This window comes from Colletotrichum graminicola (assembly GCF_000149035.1).
Source record: "Colletotrichum graminicola M1.001 genomic scaffold supercont1.9, whole genome shotgun sequence".
In the NCBI taxonomy this organism is placed as follows: Eukaryota; Fungi; Ascomycota; class Sordariomycetes; order Glomerellales; family Glomerellaceae; genus Colletotrichum; species Colletotrichum graminicola.
In genome coordinates, this window is record NW_007361013.1 from 1,021,806 (window position 1) to 1,048,710 (window position 26,905).

The following is a 26,905-nucleotide window of genomic DNA, read 5'->3' on the forward strand; positions in this document are numbered from 1 at the left end:
TTGGCGTAGAGGGGATGGGAATAATCAAATTCAAAAAGACATTAGCCTCGACAGAACAGCATGTTACATTACACCTGATACCAAGAAAACACATCCAAATTCTTCCTTTTGTTTGCCGTCCACCCCTTCACTTTGTCTCGGGCCAGCTGCCGATGATGAACTGGGAATTGCACATGTTGGTGAGTTCCCAGTCCTCGGCGGCCATCTCAGCTTTCATGTTCACGTCACCCCGCCCCCCACATAGCCCGGCCACGAACATGGTCGCCATGAAATGGTCGTCCGTCGCATGCGCTTCACGGTACATGGGGTGCTTCATCAGGCTCGTTGCCTTCCGTCGCAACATCGGCCCTCCACACGGCTTCTTGCCGCGGATGGTCTTGCCGTACGCATCCTTGTCAACGGGGACGTCGTCCTCGTAGGCGGGGCAGAACGTGTCGATGACCTCCTGGCGGAAGTCCATCGCCCACGCTTCCGGCGGGGTTGGCTGGGCAAAGTTGTCGCGGTAGCTGAGCATGGGCGCCCAGACGTTCCGGAAGAGGTTGTGCACCGACCCGCCGGAACCGATGAAGAGGGTCTTGTGCTTTGCAGCTCTGAGGGGTCGTAGAGCGGCACCGATGGCGATGTGGAAGTGAGGGTCATAGTAATCGTTCATGGAGATCAGGGTCGTGGGCGGGCAACCAGCGGGGAACATGCGAATGAGGACGAGGTAGGTGTCGTGGATCCAGTCAAATGTCGGGTCCGTCTTCCAACGGATGCCGGCGGCGTTGAAGTGCGCCTGGATCGTGGGGATGAAGTCGATGTCCGGGTTGAGCTCATAGGACTGGTACTTGTTGGGGTTTACGAACGCGACTGGGGATTTGGCGGGCTTGGGGTTCGCTGAGATGAGAACCTCGCCGGGGCTGTTTGTAGCCCAGTGTGCACCCTGCGGGAGGGGTCTTTGAGTGAGAAGTTCTAGGGAAAGGAGCACCAGCGTCGTGGGTGAAGGGCGAGAAGCTTACCATCATGACAACGTGCTCGATCCCCCGAGCGCGAGCTTCATCGCCGCACTTTTTCCAGTAGGTGGCCGAGTTGCTCTCCTCGCCGAGCATCATAGTTGAGCCATGGGAGAAGAGAAATACGGGGTTCATGGGACCCTCATCTTTTTTCCCTATCGCCATGGTACGTCTGTATCTGTCAAAGTGAAGCTGCTACGTGGTTCGGGTGCTGGTAAGAGCTGGAGATGGTTCTGATGACTGTGTATGTGCGTGCGTGGATGGATGATCGATTTGGATTCGAGTAGTTAGTGAGATATGCCTTCTTAGGTACGGGAAGACACTCGAATCTCAGATACGCTGACCTGGAGTACGTGGATATCCGGTGGCCGACAACTCTGCCGGCACAAATTGGCGGCCCCATCGGCGAAGCGGGCTTTCCTCTTGGCATGCTTTCTGCGGGGGTCACAACCTGGGGTAAAATGGGGCCGGCGGGGCCGGGACAAGGGAGCTGTAACCCAACCGCCACTTCCCGAGCCGAATCAACCAAGGGGTTCCGAGTCGATTCGGAAGACTGCATGCTCAACATGTCAGTTTGTGACAACAACAAATTCAAGTTGGTCGCTGTATTCTCGATAATCTTAACAAATGAAACTATCAGGTCTCGGCTAACGAAAAGTTTGTTAACAACCAGCACTACAACGGGCAGGCAGCATTTCTTACGAGTACTGAATGCGGGGTGACTTCTGCTAGAAAACTCATACGAGAGAGTACATCATGGTGTCAAATTCAACTAGCATCGAAGGAAAGCCTGCTACAGAAAATGTAACCTCGTTCGCACAAAATAAAACCTAGTAAAAACACTATTAAAGGTTATCGGCTGCTTAGCCCCCTAAGCTTCAACGCATAATCAAACATCCTCCGTCCGCCAATCCAGGTTCCGTACGCAAGGCTAGGTAGCAGGATGCTCATGCCTAGACTAGCACTCAGCAAGAACCCTCGCTCGAAGAATCCCAAACTACTGTTCCCGGGTTGCTTCGTTGGCTGCAGCGGCGTGAGGGCCAGCACGTGCAGGTTCTGTGCCGTCACGGCGCCGGAGCCGGTGAGAAGCTGTTCGACCTTTTCGAACGCGCCAGAGGGCCGCTCGATGAACTGCGGCCGGGCAACGGAGAACATGTCCTTGCTGTAGCGGAAGGCAAAGACCGGTTCGTGCGAGATTGGCGCCGCGGGTCCGAGGAGGAGGTTGGATGGGATTTGGTTGACAAAGGAGATGTGTGCGGGCAGGTGTTGGGCGAGGTACTTTGCCTCCTCGGGGCCGGCGAAGAAGTAGGCAGCAAGTAGCGGGTTCCTACTTGTCATGTCAGGCGTGAAATTACCCTCCTGGGCGAGGTCTGACTTACTCGAACTCTCGGGTGTAGATGGAATCTACAAGTCCAGAGGACGTCGCGATGGGCAAGAAGCGGCCGCTGATCTTGATATCCAATAGCGGAGCGCTCCTGATATTGTCAGTATTGTATACTAAGCAAATAGTTTTGTACCGGAAGTGTGAGTTTGAGCGTACTTATTCTTAATATCGACCAGCTTGAAATCCTTGGATCCAAAGCTCGAGACCAACCTCTTGTCCTCGGCCTCCTGAACAACCCTCCTGGTCTCGTCGCTCGAATTTTCACTCGTACGTCTGACACTTGTCTCCCGCGCGAACGCGAGCGTCGCGTGCTTGGAGCATGCCTCGAAGAAGTCCTTCTTGACAAACTCATTGACAAGAACTAGGTCGGGCGCGTAGGGCGACTGACCGCTGAAGCCGAAGCGCGCCGCTGTGATGGCCTTGGCAGCAACCTCAACGTCGGCCGTCCGGTCGACGACAGCGACGGTACGGGCGGCGTTGGCCGAAACGAGGTTGTTTGCGCGGACTGCAGGAACTGGAGATCTGTTGGTCTGGTCTACGAGGATCGCTTGCTCAAGAAGATCTGCATCTGTGATCTTCTTGGTGATGCAAAATGCGTTTTGGTTAAGGGCGCGGGGGAGTACGTCACGGAGGACCGTATCGAGTTGCAAAAGAGAGTCCTCGAGCTATTGATGATTTATTATCAGCTTTTGATCTAGGGCATCCTGAGCATTCGTCGTAAACATACCTCAAGGGCTACGACGGACCCAGCAGCCAGAGCTGCTGCAAGGGGACACAAGATGGAGAAGAGTCGGGTGTGAGTGGTCGGTCTGATAATCACCAGCCCGGCACCGGTTCTCCTGCTCGCGTTATCCTTGCCGTGAGCCACGAGATACTCCGTCTCAAGCTCCTTTTTAAAGTCGAGCGACCCGTAAAAGTGCCTTACAGCCTCTAGTGTCAGGAAATGTTCTGCCTCAATCTCCGCCTTGGAAGCATCCGTGTCCTCCTCCTGGGCTGCGGTGAGGGCCGAGGATTCTTTGCGCAGCTCGTTGTGAAGGCTGAGGAGGTTGTCCTGGCGGAATCGAATGCCCTCGGCGCGCCCGTCGACGAGGGTGTCGAGCAGGTTCTCAATTGCAGAGTCCATCGCGAGGATACAGTTGCTCTACGAGCGGGTAAGATGAGGATTGGGTGAAGAGGAACGAAGATGTGTGTTGAAGTGAGATGAGATCGCAACGACTGGGGGCCAGGGACGAAGAAGTGTTATGCAATACGATGCGATGCTGTACTATCTACATGTTCCGAGCTCAACGTTGCCTGGACTCTCGATGAACTCCCGACGAACCGGCAGCCCAAACAGCTGTCCGCGGACGGTGGAGGGGATAACTTTCGTTTGAGCTAGGCCAGCGGCTCTGGGCCCTGGGAGGGGCGGAATGTGGAGGACAGGGGGGTACCTATGATACCTACGTTGCACCAGCTAGGGGAAGAAACGCTTACTCTCCGCACTTCCGACGCTGAGGGGGGGCGGGCGCGGCTCCGCAGGGTCAATGGTCGGCATATTGAACGGGTTGTCTCCCACACTTGCTTTGGTTTTTTGAGATGGGCATTTGCAAGCTTGACGTGAAGGCTTTTCGACACCAGGCTTTCATCGAGAACAATCCAGGCCTCGCCCGTTTCATCTTCACAAGCCAAGACAAAACCGCTCAGAATATCCAAAATGTCAGCAACGGTCACGGAGAACCCTGTCACATCGACGATCCAGCAAGACTACTTACACGACTACCAAATTCGCCTCACGGGGGGGATCGAGGAAGCATTCGCCCGACGCAACGAGGACGCGCCGGCGCCAGCGGCCGAGTACCCGCCCGGATGGTACGACCAGCATCGTCAGGTTCCTCCTTATAGACCCGTGAACAGGAATTTGGACCTCGCGGACAGGCCGTGGGGTTCGAACGGCATCGAGTCGACATTCGTATATCTCATGATGAACGGCTGCTGGCTTCAAGGGGTGAGTCAAAGACACGGAAAGCAGCCAACACCTGCAAGACAACATTTCTGACGCGGCCATTGATAGATTGCTAGCTGGCTCTGGAGGGGAACGGGCGAGAGAGTTAACAAGAGCTTTTTCAGAGCCAAAGTTGGTGGTGAGATTTGATGCTTGGGACAATGATATTATCGATGACAGAATCCAAATGGCGGTACTGGGCGGAATGTTGGGTTTACTACACTAAAGGTGCTCTCCATAACATACCCCCAAGGTCATCATGGTTATTCGATTCGTTGCAACAGAGCTGCTAGTTGTGCTGTGACGAATTGCTGCAAGCGGTAGACTTGATACTGCCAGTAGCACTAGGCGAAAGGATGAGACTTACACAAGCTCGCTACCTAGGTAGGCATTGCTGACGGAAACCCAAATGCAAATGCACTAACCTCCCATTGTCCCCTCGTGTCCCGAAGCTTGTATTGCTGCTTGCTGGAGTGTCGCGGGTAGGTGCCGTGGTTGCTAGCCTTACCTAGCAACCTAGGTACCTAGAGGTAAGTAAGTGTAAGTAGGTACTTGGGTACATAGACGTGCCACGTCCGCTGGGGTAAGCAAGCCCGCCCCTCCCCCACCCTCCCGCCCGTGCGGAACATAACAGAGTTGAGGGGAGGGAAGGAGGGGTCCGATCATCGTCCACATGCATCAATCGCCCTCGGTAACTTGTCGTCATCGAAGAAAGCGAGGTATCACTATCCAAGAAGAAAGCCCCGTGCAATAAAACCCAGACAGTCCCGTTCAGTAACGGATCCTTTCGCATTGAAACGAGGCAGACCCCCACAACCTATGCTAGACACAGCTCAAAGGAAAACATGTCCGTCAAGACCCCTCCCATCAAAGACCTCCTCGAGATCACTGAGGATACCGAGAATGGCCTCACCTTTATGAAGAATGTGTCGATACCCCTCAAGGACTCGCCTTTCCCCATCCGCGCAAACGTCTACCTTCCGCTCACCGCGGACAAGGGCACCCGCTACCCCGTGTTGGTGACCTACGGGCCCTACGGCAAGGACATTCCCTATGCATCATTCTTCCCCAAGTCGTTCAGCGAGGTCAGCCCGGAGCAGAAGTCCAAGTACTCGGCCTGGGAAACACCCGATCCCGTCTTTTGGACGAAACAAGGCTATGCCATCGTCCGCGCCGACGAGCGCGGTCTAGGCCAGAGTCCCGGCCTGCTGGACACTATGAGCCGCGGCACGAGCGAGTGTTTCTTTGACGTTGTCGAGTGGGCAGCGGACCAGGAATGGTCTACTGGCAAGGTCGGCCTCTTGGGTATTTCATACTATGCCGGTACGTTTACCTTCTCTTCAGAGAAGAACCGTCGAAACATGTGGCTTACGCTGTAGTCAGGTTCTCAATGGCGTGTCGCCGCTCGCAGGCCCAAGGGACTCGCTGCTATCATCCCCTGGGAGGGCATGTCGGATTACTACCGTGACCGCTGTCGTCATGGAGGGATCTACTCCAATAAGTTCATCGGTGTCTGGTGGAACCGCCAGGTCCTCGTTAACCAGTACGGGCGGAAAGACAGATCTCGGCTACAATTCCCGCCTGACGGCCCTGGCGCGAGAGGTCAGGAGGACACTATCGAGGGTGATCTGCCGGACGACGTCCTCGTCGCGAACCGCAAGGACCAGACCAAAGACAATGAGCTCAATCGCTTCCGCGACGACGAATACTATGCCAGCAAGGAGTACAACTTGTCAGACATCGAGGTTCCCGTTCTGAGCGTTGCCAACTGGGGCGGTATCCTTCTTCATCTCCGAGGCAATGTGCAGGGTTACCTTGGGGCTGGCTCCAAGCTGAAGTACCTCCGTTTCATTACGGGTCGCCACGACCTCCCCTTCTACTATCCCGAGGAGGTCGAGCTACAAAAAAGCTTCCTAGACGCCTTCCTTAAGGGCGAGGATCGCGTCGGCTGGAGCACGCCTGGCAAGGTGCCTCCGGTGACGCTTACACTGCGAAAGGGCAACGTTGGCTTTAACGATGCTGAGAAGGAGAAGGCGTACCCCAAGAGAGATGAGACTGCCTGGCCCATCCCGCGCACAAAGTACACAAACTTCTATCTGACACCAGACCTCGGTCTCACTACGAGTGGATCCAGCACCGAACCCAAGATTGTCTCTTACAAGGCTCTGGGCTCGTTGGACAACCAGCAGGCCGTCTCCTTCACGACTGCGCCCTTCGAGCAAGAGACCGAGGTAACGGGCCACGTCACCGCTCACCTTAACGTCTCAGTAACGCCCGATAATGCTGATAACGAGACCGATATCGATCTGTTTGTCACTTTGCGGCACATTGACGCAAACGGCCAGGAAATATATTACACGGGCACGGCCGGCGATCCCGTCCCGCTGGTCAAGGGCTGGCTGAGAGTGAGCAACCGCAAGATACACGAGGAGGACCCCAGACACAAGTCCTGGCTGCCACACAGGGAATACCTCTCAACTGACGTCCAGCCAGTCAAAGCTGGCGAAGTTTACGGCGTGGACATTGAGATATGGCCGACGAATGTCGTTGTCGACAAGGGTAACAAGCTTGTTTTCGAAGTCAGCAGCGGCGACACACAGGGCAGTGGTATTTTCCAGCATTGCTCCGAAGTCGACAGGTAAGCTTCATGGGTTCTGGCACTCTTTGAAGACCATATGCTGACCACCACTCCCAAGGCCTGCGTCCAAGTTCGGAGGGCTGAACAACATTCATTTCGGGCAAGGCTTTGAGAATTTTGTTACCTTGCCTGTAATTCCGCCAAAATGAGAAGAAGACGAGAGGTCACCCGCTGCGTAGTCATCTGCAGCGTGTTCGGTACCGTGCCGTGAATCCTTGCCGAGTGCGAAGCGAAGCTGAGCTCCGAGCAGTTGAACCGAGCCTCCTACGTACCTGGGTGGATAAGGGGCCAGAGGACGGGGCCGGTGGGGGTGGGGGGACAAGGTGGGGGAGGGGAAGGGGAGCGTAGACTCGTGATAGGCAGTAAGCGAGCGAGCTCCTTCAGAGTTTCGCCATGAAAGTGTTAAGCGACACAGGCTGTCGCAACGCACACTCTTAAGACAGAACGCACACTCTTAAGACAGCTGTGTAATTCAGATCCTTTCCATGAGCGAGCCTTTTCATTGCAAACCGTCATCCACCATGAGCTTCTCCGAGCACTTCTCCATTGCCAACATTCCCTATGGGATTGCGAGTACTCCAAAGCGTCCACGAGGTGTAGCGACGAGAGTCGAGGACTCTGTCATCTTTCTCGCAGACCTGGACATCGAGGCTTCCGAGCAAATCAAGTCCGCATTGTCCCAGGTGGGCCCCCCACTCCTTCGACACCCAAGTAGCAAGAGGATGTTGACCACCACTGTAGCCGACTCTTAACGACCTGATAGCTGTGGAGAAGACTGAACTCCAGCTCCTCCGGAGGAACATCCAGAGGCTGCTGTCCGACAAGTCCACGTTATCGAAGCATGGAGTACCCGTCAACGTGGTCCAACTGCACTTGCCTGTTAAGGTCTATGGATTCACTGACTTCTCATGCTCAATGCAACACATGCTGAACGCATCGGAGGCCGTCATGGGAAAGGCCGAGATGCCACCAGCGGCGCCCTATCTACCCATTGGCTACAGCGGCCGACCATCTTCCATTGTCGTTTCGGGAACGAGTATCACTCGGCCATATGGCCAGTATCGAGACGGGGACCGAATTAGCTTCGGCCCAACGCGAGCGCTGGACTACGAGCTGGAAGTAGCTTGCATCATTGGCAAACCGACGAAACTAGGAAAGAGAGTATCCGTATCAGATGCTGACGAGCACATATTTGGCCTTGTGCTTTTGAACGACTGGAGTGGTAGGTTTCAAATCACCTTGGCGGGGTTCATATGACTAATAGTGACAAGCTCGGGATATTCAGGGTCTCGAGATGAATCCTTTAGGCCCGTTGAATGGCAAGTCTTTCGGGACATCGATTAGCGCCTGGGGTAAGTTATGCCCTGTAAAGTTTCGTGTCTTGGTGACCCGCCACTAATCGGGAGTCTCGTGTAAGTGATCACGCTCGAAGCGCTCGAACCGTTTGCGACACAGCCGCCAGCGAAGGGCGTGCCCGCACAGCCATACCTCGCAGACAAGAAAGAGAAATCGAGTTACAAGATTGAACTAAAGGCCGAGGTATTGACAGGTGGCGAGGCCACGACGGTCTGTCAAGCCCAGCTCAGCTGGATGTCCTGGACGTTCCGAGACCTTGTGGCTCAGCAGACGATCAACGGGTGCAACCTGAACACCGGCGACTTATTGGCGACAGGAACAGTGTCAGGGACCGGCGACAACGAGCACGGTTGTCTGCTTGAGATGACTAAAGGCGGCAAAGTTGGATGGAAAACGAGCGACGGTCAGGACAGGACGTACTTGAAGGATGACGATGGTGTACGCATCAGTGGGTACGCAGGCGGCGGTGTGGGATTTGGTGAGTGTGTGGGATTCATCGATGCCGCCCTGCCGTTCTGAATCGTCAAGGAAGCCGATTCGTGAGACGAGCAACCGTAGTTGGTGTCAAGGGGCTTAGGTGCCTAGGGAGGAGGGTGTAATGCATGTAGGGAACGGATAGCTCTGAGCTGGCTTGGGTGGGTTTGTAGAACCCTCGCCTCAAAGGCGTGTATTGAAATGAAACTGCGGCAGCGCGTGGGCGAATGAATGAATGTAAGGCGCGAAGGGTGGTGAGAGATGGAGGTTGAGTATTAAAATAGTAACCAGCAGTACTATTAGATATACCTTCCCATGGATCAACTCGGTTGCTTTCCCTTCTCCTCTTGTCGGCTTCTTCTTGAGGTCATGGGTGTCTAGAGTTGTTTGGAGCCGGCTATACGGATACTTTGCTCTGTGAGACGTCTATACTAAGCAGTCTTGGTTGCGGTGTCGGCAAGTTCGGTGCAGGTCGGGGCCCACTTTCCCGAGGTTTATGCGCACGAATCAAGGGCGATCGGAAGAAGGTACCTACGTGCGTGCACGGACGTGTGGGAGTGCCGCCGCCCCCTGACGGGAGCGCAGTGCAAAGTGAATCGCAGAGCGCATGCCCAGGGTTTGATGACTAGATGCGCCAATGCTGTTTCCGCTAGCCGCAGAAGCTCCACTCCGCTAGTCGCTCACAGTTGGATAGCTGCGCGCTCCTAGAGACCCAGCCGGCACATATTGCTACTTGAAGGCGGTGTCGTCATTCATTCGAGCAGGGTTATAATTACTATTCAATCTGGAAGAAGGGGAAGAATTCGGATAATGACAGGAGAAGATACAAGGTCGCAAGGAAAAGATGGGCAGAGTTTCATTCAGCCTACAGTCCTACAGACACACGGACAGCGGCAATGACGACGGGCATGGCCGAGGCGGTCAACGGTCATCGAGCATGTACTGTACACGAGGACATTGCAGGTGGCATGTGGTTGTGTGCACATGTTGTCTGTCTCTCTTCTGTGCGCGTATGTGTATGCATGTGCATGTGGCAGTAGGACCCATCTACATACACTACCGTACCGTACCTAGGTAGGTAGGTACTTACACGTACGTAGTAAGTATTCCTCATAGTAGCGCAGCCAAGTCTTCCAGTCCGTTCAACCGTGGTGGTTCCGGGCTACTATCGGCGACAAAAATTTTCTTATCGCACCCATTATCGGACGAGTTTGCAGGGGTAAGAGTATCTGTACTGGGCTAACAACCATCTGGCACATGTTCCTGAATCCCGCGTGGAGCCAAGCAAAAAACGAGCAGGGGAAAGGAAAAAAAATCTACTCTGACGCCAGATGGCTGATGATTCCGAAAAACGGACTGCCAGGTCCTTGGAATTGACTCAGGTCATCCATCCCGCTGTTTCTGGTACTGTCTCTCGGAAAGTCCATGCATGGACAGAGAGTACTGCGTATACTACCTACTGGTCTCCCTCCTGATACCGTCTTAGTCTGTTCCCTCATCTGAGACATACTGAATCATTCTTCTCTGCATTCTCTTACTTGCCGCGTGCAACCAAGAAAGAAGGAGACAAGATACCTAAAAGGGGAAGAAAAAAAACCAGTGGCCGGCTGCAGTGAAGAAGCTTTTTTTTTTTTTCCGTTTGTAGACGGATACAGCGTGACGAACTTCCCCAGATCGGACCCTCCCAATTCCCAGTTCTGCCCCAACCTTGCTCCTTTTCCTTCCCCCTCTTTCCCTCAGCCCTCCTATCCTTCGAGTATCGTCCTTGTGAACCCCCTGTATTTCATATCGTAAGAAGAACGACCGAAAGGCTGGAGAGACAAGGAACCGCGCTAGGTACTCGCCGACTTAACCCCCCGGCCCACGTCGGCTAGAGCGCAATCTTATCGCGACCGCACCAACCTCCTTCGCGGGATAGCAACCCACAACCCACACGAGGGCCACACAGTCACCTCACCCTCACCGAGCGAGCACCCTTCTCCTCTTTCTGTAACGAGACACAGGAAGACGTAACCTACAGACTATTCCTGCTGCGCCCGCGCCTCCCAATCCCTCTTCAGCTTTTCCTTCTTCTAAGCACCCGCCCATCATGAGCAAAGCAGCGGTTGTCAAGGAGGCCGTCAAGGAGGCCGTCAAGGAGAGCCTCCTTGGTGCTGAGGAACCCGTCCAGCTGTCGGCGCAGACCAAGGCGAGGTTCATCGCCAACGCCGCCAAGGACGAGGCCACAGGAGAGCTTTTTATGGGCCCTGAGGAGTTCACCAAGGCCGTTGCGCCCGAGAATGAAGACTTCGTACGTCTGGATTTTCCTTTGTGTGTGCTTGTGTTTGTTGCGTCTCCTTCTCGCTGTCTCCGGCCCAGGAGGCGCACAAGCCAGCTTCAATGTCCTTCGATGGCTCACGCGACCGGTTTTGCTAACTCTACGGGCCCGCGACTAAGCACAAAATCAAGCGGGAACAGTATGGCATCCTGTTCGGCGTTGCCGACCGAAAAGGCGTTGGCAAGATCACCCTCTCCGAGTGGGCCGCGTTCGAGAACCTGTTGATGAAGCCTGATGCCGAGTACGAGATAGCCTTCCGCCTCTTCGACGTCGACAGGACCGGCAACGTCAAGTACGAGGACTTCCGAAAGCTCTACGAACTCAACAAGGGTCCCGACAGCATCCCCTTCGACTGGGAATGCGAGTGGGCCAAGCTGTACATTGGTAGCAAGAAGAAGCGCCACCACATGGACTACCCCCAGTTCTCCCAGATGCTGCGCGGCCTACAGGGCGAGCGCATCCGTCAGGCTTTCCAGCTCTTCGACAAGGATGGAGATGGCTTCATCGACCCGGAGGACTTTGAGCGCATCATCCTCGAGACCTCCAAGCACAAGCTCTCCGACCATTTGCTTGAGAACCTGTCGACCCTATGCAACATCTCCCTCGGCAGCAAGGTGTCATACGCCAACGTGCGCGCGTTCCAGAACATGATTAAGGAGATTGACCTGGTCGAGCTCATTGTGCGCCGTGCCTGTGCCAAGAGCCCAGACGGCAAAATCACTAGGACCGAGTTCCTCAACCAGGCCGCCAAGATCACTCGATTCTCCCTTTTCACCCCCATGGAGGCCGACATTCTCTTCCACTTTGCCAGCCTTGATGAGCCATCAGGCCGCCTTGGTTTGGGCGACTTCGCCAAGGTGCTCGACCCTTCGTGGAGAAACGCCATTTACGATGCGGACGATGCGGCCTCGCGGGCGCTGGCCAAGAGTGCCACGGCGTCCAAGGCCGTCCTCACCTCCATCCTCGAGTCGGCGTACAACTTTGGTCTGGGCAGTATGGCGGGCGCTTTTGGCGCATTCATGGTTTACCCCATTGACCTCGTCAAAACGCGGTTGCAGAACCAGAGAAGTGCCAGGCCGGGAGAGAGGCTGTACAAAAACTCGATCGACTGTTTCCAGAAGGTGTGGAGGAACGAGGGCCCTCGAGGCCTGTACTCAGGTGTCGTGCCGCAGCTCATTGGTGTTGCCCCTGAGAAGGCCATCAAGCTGACCGTGAACGACATCGTGCGTGCGTACTTCACTAATAAGGAGGGCAAGATATGGTATGGCCACGAGATTCTTGCCGGTGGTGCGGCTGGTGGTTGCCAAGTTGTGAGCCTCCCCTTTCACCCAATGATGCATTGAATCTGAAAGAAGAGCCGCATGCTAATGTTGCGTCCCCCAGGTCTTCACCAACCCCCTCGAAATCGTCAAGATTCGCCTCCAGGTTCAGGGCGAGGTCGCCAAGACGGTCGAAGGAGCTCCTAGAAGGTCAGCCATGTGGATTGTGCGTAACTTGGGCCTTGTTGGTCTCTACAAGGGTGCCTCTGCTTGCCTGTTGCGCGACGTTCCCTTCTCGGCCATTTACTTCCCCACGTACAGCCACTTGAAGAGGGACTTCTTTGGCGAATCCCCCACCAAGAAGCTCGGTGTCCTCCAGCTGCTGACTGCAGGTGCCATTGCCGGTATGCCCGCCGCCTACCTCACGACTCCCTGCGATGTCATCAAGACCCGTCTCCAGGTCGAGGCCCGCAAGGGAGAGGCCACCTACACGGGTCTCCGCCACGCCGCCAAGACCATCTGGAAGGAGGAGGGCTTCCGCGCCTTCTTCAAGGGTGGCCCTGCGAGAATCTTCCGCTCCTCTCCCCAGTTCGGCTTCACTCTTGCCGCCTACGAAGTCCTGCAGAACGTCATCCCTTACCCCGGCAAGCCCGAGAGCTCCAAGGTCCATACGGGCGTCGGCGATGCCGTTTCTACCCTGAAGAAGAACCTCGATACCAGCCCCTTCGCCCGCAGCCGCAACGCCCTCAAGATCATTCTCGACATTGACGAGGACTTTGGCAAGGTCAAGGTTCCGAACCAGGAGAGTTGGAAGAAGCTGCCCGCCTTCATGCAGACCAATGGAAACGGCTCTTCATGAGCAGGCTGAACTCGAAAAATCGGATAGCCCGGTGAAAAATAACCAGAGTAAGCCTCATTATGCTTAGCTGGATAAAAGTCAAGTGTTCAAAGTCACAGTTCGCAAGAATCGCATATATGGCCGGGTATTACAAAAGTTGTAGAGCAATAAACCCAAGACGGAGACAGAGAAAGTCCTCTGGGGCCGATCAAGCAAAAGTCGGGTGGCAGACATCTTTGCAAATTGCAGATGGTAAGAGAAGAGAGACTGCATATTCCCCCGGACGGCGTTCAGGGGCAGGCATACAAAGGGTCTTGAGGCATTTTTTCTTCCTTTTTGTTTTGTTGTCTTGTTTTTTTTTTTTCTTGGTTGCATTTTTGTTTACCTGCTCTATGCCCTGCGTGCGGCCTTCTTCTTTCTTGGTTATAAAGTAGATGGTCTTTCTGCAGTTGCAAAGCTGTTTAGCATAGTCTGCTTGGTGCCGCTGCCAGTTGCTGCAACATTGTACACATGTCGTTGGTCATTGGTAGAAATCCTAGACTATCGTTACCTCTTGAAGGAAGTTTTGGGGCAGTTTTTCTGTCCTAGATAGATATCTATGCTGTAATCAGAATGTTGTCCTTCCAGGACCTGGCGTCTTCCCGTGGTTCAACATACTCCTCTAGTGCAAAGTGTTGACATAGACTTCGAGCAAGATACTAAGTGTTCAGGCGTGGCTCAAACAAGACACTCGCATACGTCTATGGTCTCTAGACGCTGATCGGTGTAGAGAATATATTTCAACGCAGGTATGGTCTAGTCCAGTCTCTGATGTTCCTCATCATCCCCTTGGAGAAGCGAGTCCCTCTCGTCGACCTTGCCCTCAGAGCCGCGGTACAGAATGTAGTGCTGCGTCATGAACATAACGTCGTACACCATGGAGACGTTGCCTAGCGCAAACTTAACAGGGTTGCCCGTGATGCCGGACCAGTCGCGCTGCAGGTACGAGTCAATGGCCTGCTGGCTCACAGACAATAGACCGCCGGAGAAGTCGAGCAGAATCTGCCAAATGGACCAGCCTTTGGTCGACTTGTTGCGGTAGTTGACCATGACCTGCGGCGTGTACTTGATCAGGGTGACGACGAGCTTGACGTAGGAGACGGCGTAGACGACGTCGAGGGCACACCAGCTCGTGCGTGGGTCACCGTCGCCCGGGGCAGCAGCAACAATGAAGGCAACGCAGACAACGCCGACGACGCAGCCGAAGGCGATGCCCGAGATGAATCGGCTCGGCTTCGTGCCGTGGGCCGGCGCGAAGCCCCAGAGCTTGGGGATGTACTGGGAGGTGGTGATGCAGGAGAGAAGAAGGGCGTGAGCAGCGAAGGTAATGTCGTTGAAGGCGACGGTCGGTGTCAGGCCATGGTTGCGCGCGGCGTACTGAGAGCGGACGACGGGCGAGTAGTAGAAAGCGGTGTTGGATACGAAGTAGGCGAGGAAGCCTATGATGGCGTAGTTGGTCAGCAATCGGGCAGCAGTTGCTAAAGGCAAACAGAACAGGTCTTACCTAGGCAGTTAATCAGGGGGAAGTCAACCGTCGTGCCGGCCGTGGATTTCCTGTGAAGGTTGAGGAGAGGCTGCGGGTAAAAGGAGCCGGACCAGCAGAGGAAGTAGATCCAGCCGAAGACGGCGGAAAGAAAAGGGAGGAATTCGAACGCCATGGTTGCCAGGCTCTCGATATGGAACTGGCCAGGCGTTGCAAAGAGCCAGCGGGTGTCTATTTGTTTTACGCCGCCAATAACTGTCCTTCTCACGAAAACCCTTCAGTCAGCCAGCCAACCTGTAGGGTTCGTAGGTTGCGTAAATGGGGTGTGAAGGTCGCAAAGTGCCAAATGAGATACTCACGCGATTGCAGCGTGGGGGTGACTGCGGCCAGTTGCGCCTTAGTGCCATTGCCGCGCTATGTCGGCACGGGCCCGCCCAACGTCCAAGTCACAAGCCCCACCTGCAATGACGCTGGGCTGCTTGGGCCGCGCCAAAAGCAGCGGCTAGCCATGGCCGGTAGCAATGTTACGGTGGGGCCAGGGTCTAAGAGGGGCACCCGATTGAAAAGACCCCGCCCGTGGTAGAATTGGGTTCGGTGTCGTCACCGTGGGGTGCGATGTCGCCATTGGCCGGAGTCGAGGGGCCCCTATGTATGTTGCTTCAGAACCGCGTGACTGATTGCTTTAGATGAACAACGAGCCCGAGACCATAGTTCCGGGAGGGGGGGGGGGGGGGGGGGGGTTCTTGGTCATCTGTCGCTCAGGCAATGCTGGAATGTCGAGACTGAGTGGTTGTTACTGAGATAGTTTCGTTGACGAAGGGCTCTGGGACTGATGACGATATCGGTCAGCCTAAGCAGCGCATTCAAACTCACACCGTTGAATTTTGTCGTCATTCTCAACAGGCGAGGCCCTCCCGCCGCCATCAGCGCCGCGGCGCATCACGCCCTCGAGCCAGCGAACATACTCCTTAAATCCGGTGATGCTCCCATAGACCTTAACGTCCCTGACGCCGCGGACGCCTTCGAAAACCCGCAACGTGGCGTGGTCGGCCCCCTGGAACACGGCCTGCCACACTTCAATGATGAGTTCTTCGACGCCGCTGAACGCTGCTGCCGCGGCGCTGGCGTCAAAAGCCGGGTCGCAGTCAAGCCGCACGCGGATGTGGAAGCGGCGGATGTGCTGGAGCACCGAGCGCTCCCGTATGGGTGGATACCAGGGCCGCAACCGCGGGAAAGAGGCGAGCAGCGTTGTGTGCGCCAGGAATATGTTTTTGGAATAGAGGATGGCTGTGCCCTCGGCCTGAGTTTGTCGGCTCGCGGCGAGAATGGCTGGGTGTAACCGTATTACAGGCCGGGCCTTATTAAGTTTGTCGATAGGAGGGTGAAGAAGGAGATGGGTGTAGATATCAAGCCGGATCTCGAGCGGAAGGTCGAGGAACTGACATCTTGAGGAAGCCATTTGCGGCTATTATAAGGATTCTGCAGAGCAATTATAAGTAAGCCTCGTACATCAGTCTGTGGGCATTGCTGAAAACCTGAAATGTGAAGGGGAAGGTTGAAGTGTAGATGGAATTCTATCTGTCCGATGAATAAACCTCGCTACTTTGGAGAAGCAGAGATAAGACATGACCGGTTCATGCATGAGCTGATCGGTCATCGGTGGTGAAGCCCCGACTTAGCGCCTTTGACGCATCAGATCAGCCTCCTCCAATGAGACCGGGCCAACGGGCAAGCCGTTGTTGATCAGGCACTTGCCACTCCTACAAGATGACAGTTGCCTATCATTAGCAACAGTTTCAACTCGAACCGTGTCAGTACAAATGAGAAGCAGGAATTTAAATCAACACCAGGTCATGCAGCCCCCCGCCGGAAAAGTACAAACAAGCCAGCCTACTTGAATAGCCTGAGCGAGGTGTCATGAATGAAAGTAGACTTGTCATGCGGATAGAACGGCAGAGCATGCGTTTTTTTTTTCTACGCTAGAAAGAGCTTGACAAATCGATGGAGGCGTCTCGTGGACTTCTGCTCAAGTTGTCGCTTTCGCATGGGTGAAGTTAATTCAGTGGGAAAGCCTTACGATTCTGGATATGGCAATCCAAACCACACATCGCTGTCTCGTTTAAGATGTCTAGAACATTTCTATTTTGTTCTTCTACCTAGCGCGTGTGCCCATCATATCGCTATATCCACAACGACGCCCGCTTACATGCTCCGGCGTTAATCATACTATACAGTTGATAGGCCCCAACGCAAACCGAAAGTATGCAAGTTTGCGCCCTGTAAGAAGGGCAGTGATCCGGGTACGCTGCCCAGACAGTGGGAAATATCGGAAATTATGTCGTGCGTCGTCCGCTAGGACATGGTTAATTCAGGGAAGTATCTTGACAGCTTGTTAGGATGTCCAAATTCTGTCCTGTTCTGATTTTGGTCCTCAAGAACCAGTGACTCAGTGTCACTGTCGACATGGGGAGAAACTTGCTCTGGCGCAGTCCGTTTCACCTTGATGTTTCCCTGCACCGTAGGCCGTGATGTGTTGATTTGCGCGCTCGAAATGCTCAAGATCGATCTCGAATCTACCGGCGTTGACACCTCGTGAAGCTGGCTGGGTGACCGCGCCTTACCGGTGAAGCCAGGCTCTGGCGTGTGGTTACGAGAGACGCCGAAAGGGATGGTTGGACCAAGGTTCTTTTTCGAAGTCTCAGGACTAGGCAACGCCGTTGCCGCTGGGCTGAGTAGCGATGAGATTTTCTCATTCGCCATCAACCCCTTCGTCTGAACGAAGGCACTGGATCTGGCGTGATATGGACTTCGGTCGTAGTACTTATCAATAATCGGATGAACCATGACGGTTTGATTATGGATTGTTAGAATTGAGTTGGTAGGGACGTTCACCCAATTTTCTATGAAGGGGTCAGCATATGCTCAGATTTTCACCCATGTATTCCTCCCGAAACGTACCTCTTTCAAAAGTCAGTGGCTCGCTCGCGACCAGAACGATATCGGCACCTTTATCTTGACGTTCCATTTGGTAGTTTCGATCGCTGACAGCCGATGTCCTCGTTCCCCATTCAGTTCCGGACGAGTAGTACAGGCTCGCCGCCTCGTCCGTCGCGCTGCTGATATAGCGTGTGCAAATCACACTTTTACCGTCCGTAACGGCGAAATTGAGCAAGCTCCGAGTGTCGACGTTCTCCGACTGAATTGTGCTCTCCGGAATACCATCGATCAGCTCGTTGATGATGACTATGGTCTTGAGCATAGTCTTCCTCAACACCGTAGGGCCGAAGCCGTTGGCAGGTTGTGAGCTAGGGTCAAGCCCCATCCTTTCAAGAGTGTCAAGGAACAAGGCAAACGCCCATTCACTGTCTGTCCCACCTTGGACACCCAGGTACCACTTGTCGGCCAGCCTCTCTCCAAGTCTCCTTTTAATGTATTTCCAACCTCCTAGGCCTCCATTGTGCATCCACATCAAACTGCCGTGGCAAAACGGATGGCAATTATCTTCGCTCAGCGACCCCTCGGTCGTGGCCCGAACATGGGCAAATATGAGTTGTGATGCGGTCTTGGAGGCGATTCTCTGGAGGTTGGTGCAGTTCCATGCGGGAATCGTCGATGTAAAGAGACAAGGGGCGTGGCCCAACTTGGAGTCGGTATAGAAGCCGATGCCAAAGCCATCAGCGTTGTTCTGACCTCTTCGAGTGTCCTAAGCGACCAGCCAACGTTCGTCAGTAACGTAGATGCCTGAGTAGCGGGAACGGGTTCCATAGACCTACCAACCTGAGCCTAGAATCGAATGATTGCTTCAATATGGAGTGAGTCGGGTCAAGGATAAGCTTGGAGAGAAGAATCTCATCACTTCCCCGGTAGACCTTGGCGAAGTCAGCAATTATTCCAGTTTATCCAGCAACGTGAAACCTACCAGGAATCGGCACATGTTGGCTGCGTTGGATGATTTTGCTAGAGGAGCGGACAGACAGGGAGGGAGAGAGAAAGAGATAGAAAGATACTCCGTAGACGCTGCGGTGGTGGGTGGTGCGGATTGGTCCGACAGTACGTGACTCTATTTGTATCACACGGACGACAGGCAGATGGGACGAAGAAGCATTCCGCAGAATGCAAATATTGTGAATAAGAGCTAGAGGGAGGTGGCGGCCAGATATTGTTTGTTTGATGAGCTATGGCGCGATCAGGAACCCCAGGGCGGTGGCGCAAGTTGGTAGGGATATTGATTGATGGAGCACGGAGTACCGAGTAAGGCCAGTTAGTACCTACATCAGCGGCGGATGATATGGGGGCTGATTCTGGGCCTACAGCAGCTGATATGTAGTCCGTGCTAGCAAAAAAGGAACAATGGAATGGCCGATTGCGCCGTTGTTCCGAGTAAGTGCTTCAAGGCGGCTTGGGCGCTTCTAGGTCTCGAAGATGTAAAAGCAGGCGTTCAATTTAGTACTGGTATGAATACGAACGGCTGGGATGACATTGCCAATTTTCCAACAGGCCTGGCTTGATTGGTGATGTTGTGCAACGCCATCAATGCTTTGAAGCTGTCAGTAACACGTATCGAGTTATCGAGGGCCCTGAAGTATGATGGCGATTGGTGTTTGGCAAATATGAGATAAATAAGCACTTATCCTTTACAAATACTCCGTATGTGCAGTATTAATGCATTAAGCCAAACTTCGGGGAGCAGCTGTCGACCCGCCGATACCAATTCATCACCCCTGAGCACGACTCGGAGACCGGCAGGCGATTGCATTACAGCGGTGTAAGAGCCACTGAGCTGAAGCCTAAGGTCACATACGCCTCTTGCTGGGTGGGGAGCCGTAGTGACAGACACCTAGGTACTTGCCTGCCCGGGGAAAGTAGGTAGGTACGTACGTCAATGTCGTCCCCACCACTGCAAATGGGCTCTTCATGCAACTCGAGAACCCGTTTGCATTCTTTACGTGGTTGATCCGGTCCATCCACGCCACTCCTGTTCGCGACATTTCCATCCCGACAGATTCTGGCGTCCGTGTTCCCCCGGCGGAACAGAAGCGCTGGAGACAAAACAAGAGCAACGAAAACATCAACAACAATAGTATCCAAATTTATCGAACACTACAATTCGGCATTTTCGCTTGCCTTTAGCTCTTGCATGCAAACAACCCATCACCGCTTTTCGCTCAACGCGCCTCGTGCTTCGCCAGCAGCATGAGCGGACGTCTCCTTGCCGCTGGGCTTTCGCCCTCAACGCGACGTGCCCCAGTCCAAGCTGTACGACACTTCCATCGATTTCCCGCAGGCGGGCTACAGCGAGCTGATGCAGCTATTCGGGCCACCCAGCGCCGTATGTGGTTTCCTGGCAATGCCTTCCACAATGCTGTCATCGTGCGGAACGCATCTTTCGCCCGCTTCCTGCCCAAGCTGGTTGTTAAGTTTGCCAGGATCCCCGCCATGTTTGGCGGCCTAGCTGTAGGAACACTCGCCTGGATTCAGTATCAGGCCAATCGTATGTCTATCCTATCCGAGTTTCCAACAACTAACTACTGACCGAATCATCTATAGAGATAACCAACAACGCCTGGGACATGGTCACCAAGACGGCAGACGGTGTTTCAGAGACTGCATCAAGCTTTTTTGGAGGCGCGAAGGGCATTGTAGACCAAACGATGCGCGGATGGGAAAACACGAAAGAACAAATCGAGACGCCCGAATGGTTGCAAAAGGTTTTGCGCATCCACGACGACATTGGAACTGGCGGTGGCGGTTCCGAAGGTCCCGGAGGGGAGCAGCCAAAACAGAGTAGAGCAGGTGCCGCTGTTGTGGCGGGAGGTTCGGCTGCAGCATATGGCTACGATCAATCTTCAGAGGACGACCCGCGAGAACCCGACGAGGTGGCCAGAGATGACCAAATGATGGTTCTGACCAAGAAGATGATTGAGATTCGGGGCATGCTCCAGCAAGTTGGACAATCGAGCACTCTGACACTCCCTTCGATTGTTGTGATTGGATCCCAATCATCTGGGAAGAGCTCCGTTCTGGAGGCCCTTGTGGGCCATGAATTCCTACCCAAGGGAACCAATATGGTCACTCGCCGGCCGATAGAGCTGACTCTCGTCAACACTCCTGAGTCGGAAGCCGAGTATGGCGAGTTCCCCGACTTGGGCCTCCGACGCATAACCGACTTTTCGTCCATTCAAAGGACATTGACTGAGCTCAACTTGGCAGTCCCCGATGCTCAATGTGTATCGGATGATCCTATCCACCTCACCATTTACTCACCCAACGTCCCAGACCTGTCTCTCATTGACCTTCCCGGATATATCCAGGTGGTAGGACAAGGCCAGCCGCTTGAGCTGAAGCAGAAAATTTCCGAACTCTGCGACAAGTACATCCAGCCACCCAATGTCATCTTGGCCATCTCTGCCGCCGACGTGGACCTAGCAAACTCGACAGCCTTGCGTGCCAGTCGCCGCGTGGATCCTAGAGGTGAACGAACCATCGGAGTAGTAACCAAAATGGACTTGGTGGATGCTCCTCGCGGTGCAGCTATATTGGGCGACAAGCAATACCCCCTCAGGCTCGGCTATGTGGGCGTTGTATCCAAAGTTCCACAAACTGGCGGCTTGTTCAAGCGGTCTGGCAGCGTCATGTCTGCCATTGCAAAGAACGAGAGCACATTCTTCTCAGCACACCCGCTCGAGTTCGGCGAAGGAGCAGGTGTCAGTGTAGGGACGATCAACCTGCGTAAGAAGCTCATGACGGTTCTTGAACAAACAATGTCTGCCAGTTTGGCAACCACCAGCGACGCCATTAGGCAAGAGCTCGAGGAGGCGACTTACGAGTTCAAGGTTCAATACAACGACCGGCCCCTGTCCGCCGAGTCTTATTTGGCGGAAAGTCTCGATGGCTTCAAGCACTCTTTTAAGCAGTTCACAGAGGAATTTGGGCGCCCTCAGATGCACCAGCTTCTTAAGCAAGAGCTGGACCAAAAGGTCCTCGACCTTCTGGCAGCTCGGTACTGGAACAAGCCCATTCAAGATTTGTCTCCTACCGGGCCTGAGCCGGACAGCTTGGCGGACCTGCCCAAGGCCGACCCGGACTCTCTGTACTGGCGCCGCCAGCTTGACGCCTCAACCTCTTCATTGACGAAACTTGGCGTTGGGAGATTGGCCACGACTGTCGTGGCATCGGCCATCCAAGCACACATCGACACGTTGATCAAGCACTCCACGTTTAGCAACCACCCGTTCGCTCGGGAAGCAATCAATGAAGCAGCCTCAACAATCCTAAACGAGAGATTCTACAGCACGAGCGACCAGGTCGAAAACTGTATTAAGCCTTACAAGTTTGAAATCGACATTGACGAGAGGGAATGGACCCAAGGTCGCGATCACTCGGCCGTTGTCTTGAAAAAGGAGCTTCAGGACTGTGAAGGTGCTCTGAAGAGTATCGAGGATACTGTTGGCGGTCGCAGGAAGTTAAGAGAGGTAATGAACTTTGTGGACCGTGCTCGTAAGGGAGAGATTGTGGTCGAGGGAGAAAGCCGGAGTGGCGCCGGAGGGTTCAGCGCTTCTCTCCTCAAAAGGGGTAAGTTCCAAAAAAGTTGCTCTCATGAACCATGATTACTGACGGTTGCCAGGACGTGAGGCTGTCTTCCTTCGAGATCGCGCCGATATCATCAAGATGCGCTTGATGGCAGTCAAGTCGAAGCAATGTGCCAACCTGAAGAACAAGTACTATTGCCCCGAGGTCTTCCTCGATGCGGCAGCCACAAAGCTCGCCTCGACGGCTGTGCTGTTCCTTAACGTGGAGCTCCTTTCGGAGTTTTACTACAATTTCCCGCGTGAGCTTGACCTCCGCCTCGGAAGACATCTCTCAGACGAAGATATTGAAAGGTTCGCCAAGGAAGATCCTAAGATCAGAAGGCATTTGGAGGTCATCCGTCGTAAGGAGCTGCTTGAGTTGGTCCTCGAGAAGATGGAGAGCCTGAGACAGCTCGAGGGACGCGAGCGGGAGCGATTGAAGGGCGGCAATAGCAGGCCCGCCAAGGATGACAAGCAGCGCGGACGCTGGGGGCTCTTTTGATGAGGACAAAGCTACCATGCTCCGAAGCCCCCTGAAGAATGGACCTTCTGTCCGGAATACCTGTAACGCGTTATGACTCTGGTGTAAAAGGAGTTGCGGTGTTGAAAGACGGAATGTTTTGCTTTGGTCTGTTGCGCGTTTTATCGACAGCAAGGCAGGCCTCCTTCTATTTGCAGGTCTCTCTGCGGTTATTGTTGTACATAGTGGTATATAACAAAGAAGGATACCCTCCTCGACTTAGCCGCTCGAAAGAATAGACTTCCCTCTCTCTCCGTTCCTCTCTTGAACTCCGGTTTTCATTTATAGCTAGCCAGGCAATGACTCTTATACCAGCACGTTAGATTGATGCCCACTCCGGAAACAACAGCACTGCCCCTATGGGCCCGCGAAACCAAATGTGCTCAGCCTTGTCAAAAAGCAGCATCGACGCTTGTTTGCAGCGTCACCTCCCATCTGAGGCTCGTGCCACGACCATAGCCTTCGCCGAGTCTGTTCTGGATCAGGGTAGATATACGACTTCGCAGCTTGCTGATAGCACCCTCGTCGCAGCCTTTTGCCACGGAGATTTTAAGGTTCGCCATGCACAGGCCGTAGTGCACCTGCCAAAACTGCGCATCCTCGATTCTCGTGACACCCGGCTCGGCTTCAATATCCCGCATCACAGATGACACGCCCTCGTTGCCCCCAATGCCGCCGTACGACATAAGCAGCATCATGGCTTGTGCCATAGCCAACTTGGCGCCAAAGAGGAACATCGAAGCGGCGATCGCAGCGCAAAGCGTACGGTCAAGCCAGATATAGCTCTTGATAGACAGGAGCGGCAGAAGGAGAAGTAGACTCGAAAAGAACACGGTCAAAAAGTGAAAAATGTTGGAGAAGTGCGTGGGCAGCTTGGCCAGCCATGATACACGCATGATTCTAGCGATACGTGCGTGGTTCTTAAGGCCATATGCTGACACAGCAGTGCTAGTGATGGCGGCGAAGGCGGCCCAGTCTACTTCACCCGCCGAAACGCGTTCGTGGATATGCTCATGGTGCGGCTCATGGCCACCCTTGGTCTCCAACCAGTGCTTGAGATTATGCGACACGAGGTCGAAGCCGCCGAACAAGAGGAATATGGACATGGCGAAGCCGGCGAGAACCTCGGCTCTCTCAAGCCCGAAGGGATGCCGAATACTGCTGCGGCGCCAGACCTCGAAGTTGCCAAGAACATCAACAGCGACACAGACGGCAGCACTACCAGCGTCGAAGAAGACGAGGTGGGACAATGCCATCATGGCGAGAGAGCCTTCCGAGATGAAGAAGAGCCACGACGCAACGGTCAGATGGCATAGACTCCAGTAAAGCCTGACGCGCTGGTCGCGGGACATGCTTTTCCATGCTTCTCGAACCGTGGGTACAGGAAGGGAGGCAGGGAGAACGGGCGGCGGTCGCTGAGGCGGCTCCTGGAAGATCTGATGTTGGGTCGAAATAGAACTGTGCTTGTATCGATGACCACGGCGCTGTCCAATGTTCTGCGATGCGCCATTGTCAGCGGTCAATCGGTGAGTGGCAGAGGACGCGGACGCGCGCATCATCATCATTTCACGATTTCGTGTCTGAACATACCGACTTGACAGGCGAGGTCGAGATGGCCTGCGTCTGAAAGTTGAACGGGCTCGGGACGGTCGAGCCCCCAGCAGAGGGAGGGTCGTCTTCGGCCATGGCTGGCATTCCTGTGTCTGATCGAAGCAAGCCGCGTTTCAGATCAGCGGGAGCAAGAAGTCCAGGGCTGCCTAGAAGTGCCGATGCAACTTGAGGGGGGTGGGGGGTGCTCTGGTCGTAGCCGAGGTCCTCGTTGTCGTCGTCGTCGTCAACTGTTATAGATGGGAAGGCAAGATCAGGAGGGGGGCTGCCGACATGGGTTGTTGATGTCGATGCGTTATCGCCTCCGCCGTAACCGCTTTTGGGGCTCAGTGGGGTGAAGGTTGCAGCAGGTCTTCTTGGAATTGGAGGGGTGGAGGATGAAGTTAGGTCGGGTGCAGCAGGGCTGGAATCCATGGAACCTGTTTATATTTCTCCCCAGCAACCTGTGGCATTTCCCGGGCAGCAGTGACCGGTCAGAACGGTGTTTACGACAATATCAATGGCGATGATGTCCGAAAATGGCTGGCATTCAATGTATGTACGCGCGCGAGAGGCTTAAGGCAGTAGGGGATTGGCTACTGTAGGTTCGTGTAAATCCAGAGAAGCGTGGTTTGCAAGACAAAAAAAACAACTGGGGATGAGATGGGACGAGATGTGCAACAATCTGAAAGTTAAGATTCCAGATTGGAGCTAGGAAGAGGGACTCCCGAGGAGGCAGGTAGTTCCAGCGAAAGACGGGACGGTCTGTCTCCCCACGCATTCGCGTACTGCTTAGTTGCATATGACTCTCAGAATTATGCTCCCATGCTGGACATGTGCCTTTACAGGTGCATTACAGTGGGTACCAGCACACACTTTCCGCAGTAACTGCTGTGTCCCCTAGCGGAAGCGACATTGATTTTACCGTAGGTATATTGATTGGGCTGACCATGTCACAACGCAGGGTCTACATCTTCTACCTATTTGCAGTTAGCCCCCCTCGCCGTTAACCCAGTCATCCACCAAACTTAGCCTGCAGCTCTTCCGTGACTGACATTTTTACCAATTGGGCGAGGTTGCTAGCTTCAACTTCACAAATTGTTGCTTTGTTTCTTGGTTTTGTACATTCAGGGCGGGCCATGTGGGATGAAGTCCTAATCAGTGGACATCTCGAACACCGACCGTCACAAGTCCCTGGCCCGAAGCCAAGGCTGCTCACCCCACCCATCCCTACCGACTCAATCCACTCTGCAACGGGACCAAGCTGCTGCGATAAGGGATTATCGCAGTTCAAACAAACGCAATGGACCGCACCACCACCGCGGCTGGCGGCGATGACGCTGCCACCGAAAGCCTCGTAGACATGACGAAGACAGCCTCACCGAAATCATTCTTAGAGCACCAGCACCACATCCCCCAGAACCACCGGCACCCGGTACCGCCATCCATTCCCCATCGACGCACCTCGTCGGGCGCAAACTTCTTCTCCAAGCTCCCCTTCATGCGCTCTCTCTCCGATGGCAAACAACAACAGCAGCAGCAGCAGCAGCAGCACTACCAAAATCATCAGCATCAAGACGCCGACGAAGACGCTTCTCGCTCCCCGTCCACATCCATGTCGACCTTGACCCAGCAGCAGCAGCAAAAGTCGCGACGGAGAAAGGGGTCCCTTAGGAAGGTGGCCTTGCTGGGAAGGGGCGCGCAAAGGGAACGCAGGGAGGCTAAGCAGCTCACCATTGACACATCGCACAGCATCTCTTACAACATGAACGGCGCCGCATCCCGATCAAACGCGAGTCTTGAGCAGGACCCTCTCGGGCTTAACATATCGGACCTGACGCCGCGTCCTTCAATGGATGGATACGCAAGCAGGTCAAGCGTCGCGGATTCCTCTGTACCGCCGTCGACGAGTCCTCCGCGTTCCAACGAGACGGAACCTGGCATCACTAGTCCCACAATATCCTACACCTCTACTACGGACGAAGACGATGTATTACACATAGCAAACCATATCCCTTCTCCGTTGGGGCCAGACTTGTCGCTGTCGTCGGGCTCCGATTCATACTTCAAGGACCGCTCAAGACGGCGGTCTATACTACAGGCCAAGTCACCGCTTTCATATAGTGGGCTCTCCACGACGCCGTTGCCCCCCAACGATGCGGAATGGGATTACTCGGAGACGGAGTGGTGGGGTTGGGTTGTCCTGGTCGTAACTTGGATCGTGTTTGTTATCGGCATGGGCTCGGTCCTGGGAATCTGGAGCTGGGCTTGGGACGTCGGGACGACGCCGTACGCTCCCCCGGAGCTCGAGGATGACCCGACGCTGCCCATTGTGGGCTACTACCCAGCTCTCATGATTCTCACCTGTATCATGGCTTGGGTGTGGGTTGTCGTGGCGTGGGTGGGTATGAAGTACTTTCGTCATGCTAAGATCAGCGGGGAGTAAAGAAGGAATGGCTTTCGATTGGG

At 54.4% G+C, this 26,905-nt stretch overlaps 13 protein-coding genes across 13 annotated transcripts; 6 read left to right on the top strand and 7 right to left on the bottom strand.

Moving 5' to 3' along the window:
• Positions 1–127: 127 nt before the first annotated feature.
• On the bottom strand, positions 128–1,157 carry GLRG_03280 (uncharacterized protein; the record flags this gene model as incomplete). The annotated part of the gene is made up of 2 exons (XM_008093965.1): positions 128–922; positions 999–1,157. 2 exons carry the CDS (start codon positions 1,155–1,157, stop codon positions 128–130), a joined length of 954 nt encoding a protein of 317 aa, XP_008092156.1.
• Positions 1,158–1,844: 687 nt separating this feature from the next.
• Positions 1,845–3,499, bottom strand: GLRG_03281 (uncharacterized protein; the record flags this gene model as incomplete). The annotated part of the gene is made up of 4 exons (XM_008093966.1): positions 1,845–2,319; positions 2,372–2,467; positions 2,533–3,041; positions 3,104–3,499. The coding sequence occupies 4 exons, from the start codon at positions 3,497–3,499 to the stop codon at positions 1,845–1,847; spliced, it is 1,476 nt and encodes a 491-aa protein (XP_008092157.1).
• A 141-nt stretch (positions 3,500–3,640) lies between these two features.
• On the bottom strand, positions 3,641–3,910 carry GLRG_03282 (uncharacterized protein; the record flags this gene model as incomplete). The annotated part of the gene is made up of 2 exons (XM_008093967.1): positions 3,641–3,771; positions 3,850–3,910. The coding sequence occupies 2 exons, from the start codon at positions 3,908–3,910 to the stop codon at positions 3,641–3,643; spliced, it is 192 nt and encodes a 63-aa protein (XP_008092158.1).
• Positions 3,911–4,069: 159 nt separating this feature from the next.
• GLRG_03283 (uncharacterized protein) lies at positions 4,070–4,507 on the top strand (the record flags this gene model as incomplete). Its single annotated transcript, XM_008093968.1, has 2 exons — positions 4,070–4,360; positions 4,427–4,507. The coding sequence occupies 2 exons, from the start codon at positions 4,070–4,072 to the stop codon at positions 4,505–4,507; spliced, it is 372 nt and encodes a 123-aa protein (XP_008092159.1).
• Positions 4,508–5,202: 695 nt separating this feature from the next.
• Positions 5,203–7,144, top strand: GLRG_03284 (X-Pro dipeptidyl-peptidase C-terminal non-catalytic domain-containing protein; the record flags this gene model as incomplete). Its single annotated transcript, XM_008093969.1, has 3 exons — positions 5,203–5,680; positions 5,741–6,995; positions 7,054–7,144. 3 exons carry the CDS (start codon positions 5,203–5,205, stop codon positions 7,142–7,144), a joined length of 1,824 nt encoding a protein of 607 aa, XP_008092160.1.
• Positions 7,145–7,516: 372 nt separating this feature from the next.
• GLRG_03285 (fumarylacetoacetase) lies at positions 7,517–8,870 on the top strand (the record flags this gene model as incomplete). The annotated part of the gene is made up of 4 exons (XM_008093970.1): positions 7,517–7,678; positions 7,737–8,217; positions 8,267–8,347; positions 8,413–8,870. The coding sequence occupies 4 exons, from the start codon at positions 7,517–7,519 to the stop codon at positions 8,868–8,870; spliced, it is 1,182 nt and encodes a 393-aa protein (XP_008092161.1).
• A 2,044-nt stretch (positions 8,871–10,914) lies between these two features.
• GLRG_03286 (uncharacterized protein) lies at positions 10,915–13,260 on the top strand (the record flags this gene model as incomplete). Its single annotated transcript, XM_008093971.1, has 3 exons — positions 10,915–11,115; positions 11,262–12,452; positions 12,526–13,260. 3 exons carry the CDS (start codon positions 10,915–10,917, stop codon positions 13,258–13,260), a joined length of 2,127 nt encoding a protein of 708 aa, XP_008092162.1.
• A 774-nt stretch (positions 13,261–14,034) lies between these two features.
• GLRG_03287 (lysosomal cystine transporter) lies at positions 14,035–14,936 on the bottom strand (the record flags this gene model as incomplete). Its single annotated transcript, XM_008093972.1, has 2 exons — positions 14,035–14,717; positions 14,783–14,936. The coding sequence occupies 2 exons, from the start codon at positions 14,934–14,936 to the stop codon at positions 14,035–14,037; spliced, it is 837 nt and encodes a 278-aa protein (XP_008092163.1).
• A 583-nt stretch (positions 14,937–15,519) lies between these two features.
• GLRG_03288 (uncharacterized protein) lies at positions 15,520–16,220 on the bottom strand (the record flags this gene model as incomplete). Its single annotated transcript, XM_008093973.1, has 2 exons — positions 15,520–15,590; positions 15,635–16,220. 2 exons carry the CDS (start codon positions 16,218–16,220, stop codon positions 15,520–15,522), a joined length of 657 nt encoding a protein of 218 aa, XP_008092164.1.
• An 893-nt stretch (positions 16,221–17,113) lies between these two features.
• GLRG_03289 (uncharacterized protein) lies at positions 17,114–18,695 on the bottom strand (the record flags this gene model as incomplete). Its single annotated transcript, XM_008093974.1, has 4 exons — positions 17,114–17,661; positions 17,720–18,464; positions 18,535–18,630; positions 18,681–18,695. 4 exons carry the CDS (start codon positions 18,693–18,695, stop codon positions 17,114–17,116), a joined length of 1,404 nt encoding a protein of 467 aa, XP_008092165.1.
• A 1,259-nt stretch (positions 18,696–19,954) lies between these two features.
• On the top strand, positions 19,955–22,831 carry GLRG_03290 (dynamin family protein; the record flags this gene model as incomplete). Its single annotated transcript, XM_008093975.1, has 3 exons — positions 19,955–20,252; positions 20,309–22,333; positions 22,386–22,831. 3 exons carry the CDS (start codon positions 19,955–19,957, stop codon positions 22,829–22,831), a joined length of 2,769 nt encoding a protein of 922 aa, XP_008092166.1.
• A 410-nt stretch (positions 22,832–23,241) lies between these two features.
• GLRG_03291 (cation diffusion facilitator family transporter) lies at positions 23,242–24,871 on the bottom strand (the record flags this gene model as incomplete). The annotated part of the gene is made up of 2 exons (XM_008093976.1): positions 23,242–24,345; positions 24,440–24,871. 2 exons carry the CDS (start codon positions 24,869–24,871, stop codon positions 23,242–23,244), a joined length of 1,536 nt encoding a protein of 511 aa, XP_008092167.1.
• An 868-nt stretch (positions 24,872–25,739) lies between these two features.
• GLRG_03292 (uncharacterized protein) lies at positions 25,740–26,882 on the top strand (the record flags this gene model as incomplete). Its single annotated transcript, XM_008093977.1, has 1 exon — positions 25,740–26,882. One exon carries the CDS (start codon positions 25,740–25,742, stop codon positions 26,880–26,882), a length of 1,143 nt encoding a protein of 380 aa, XP_008092168.1.
• Positions 26,883–26,905: the final 23 nt, after the last annotated feature.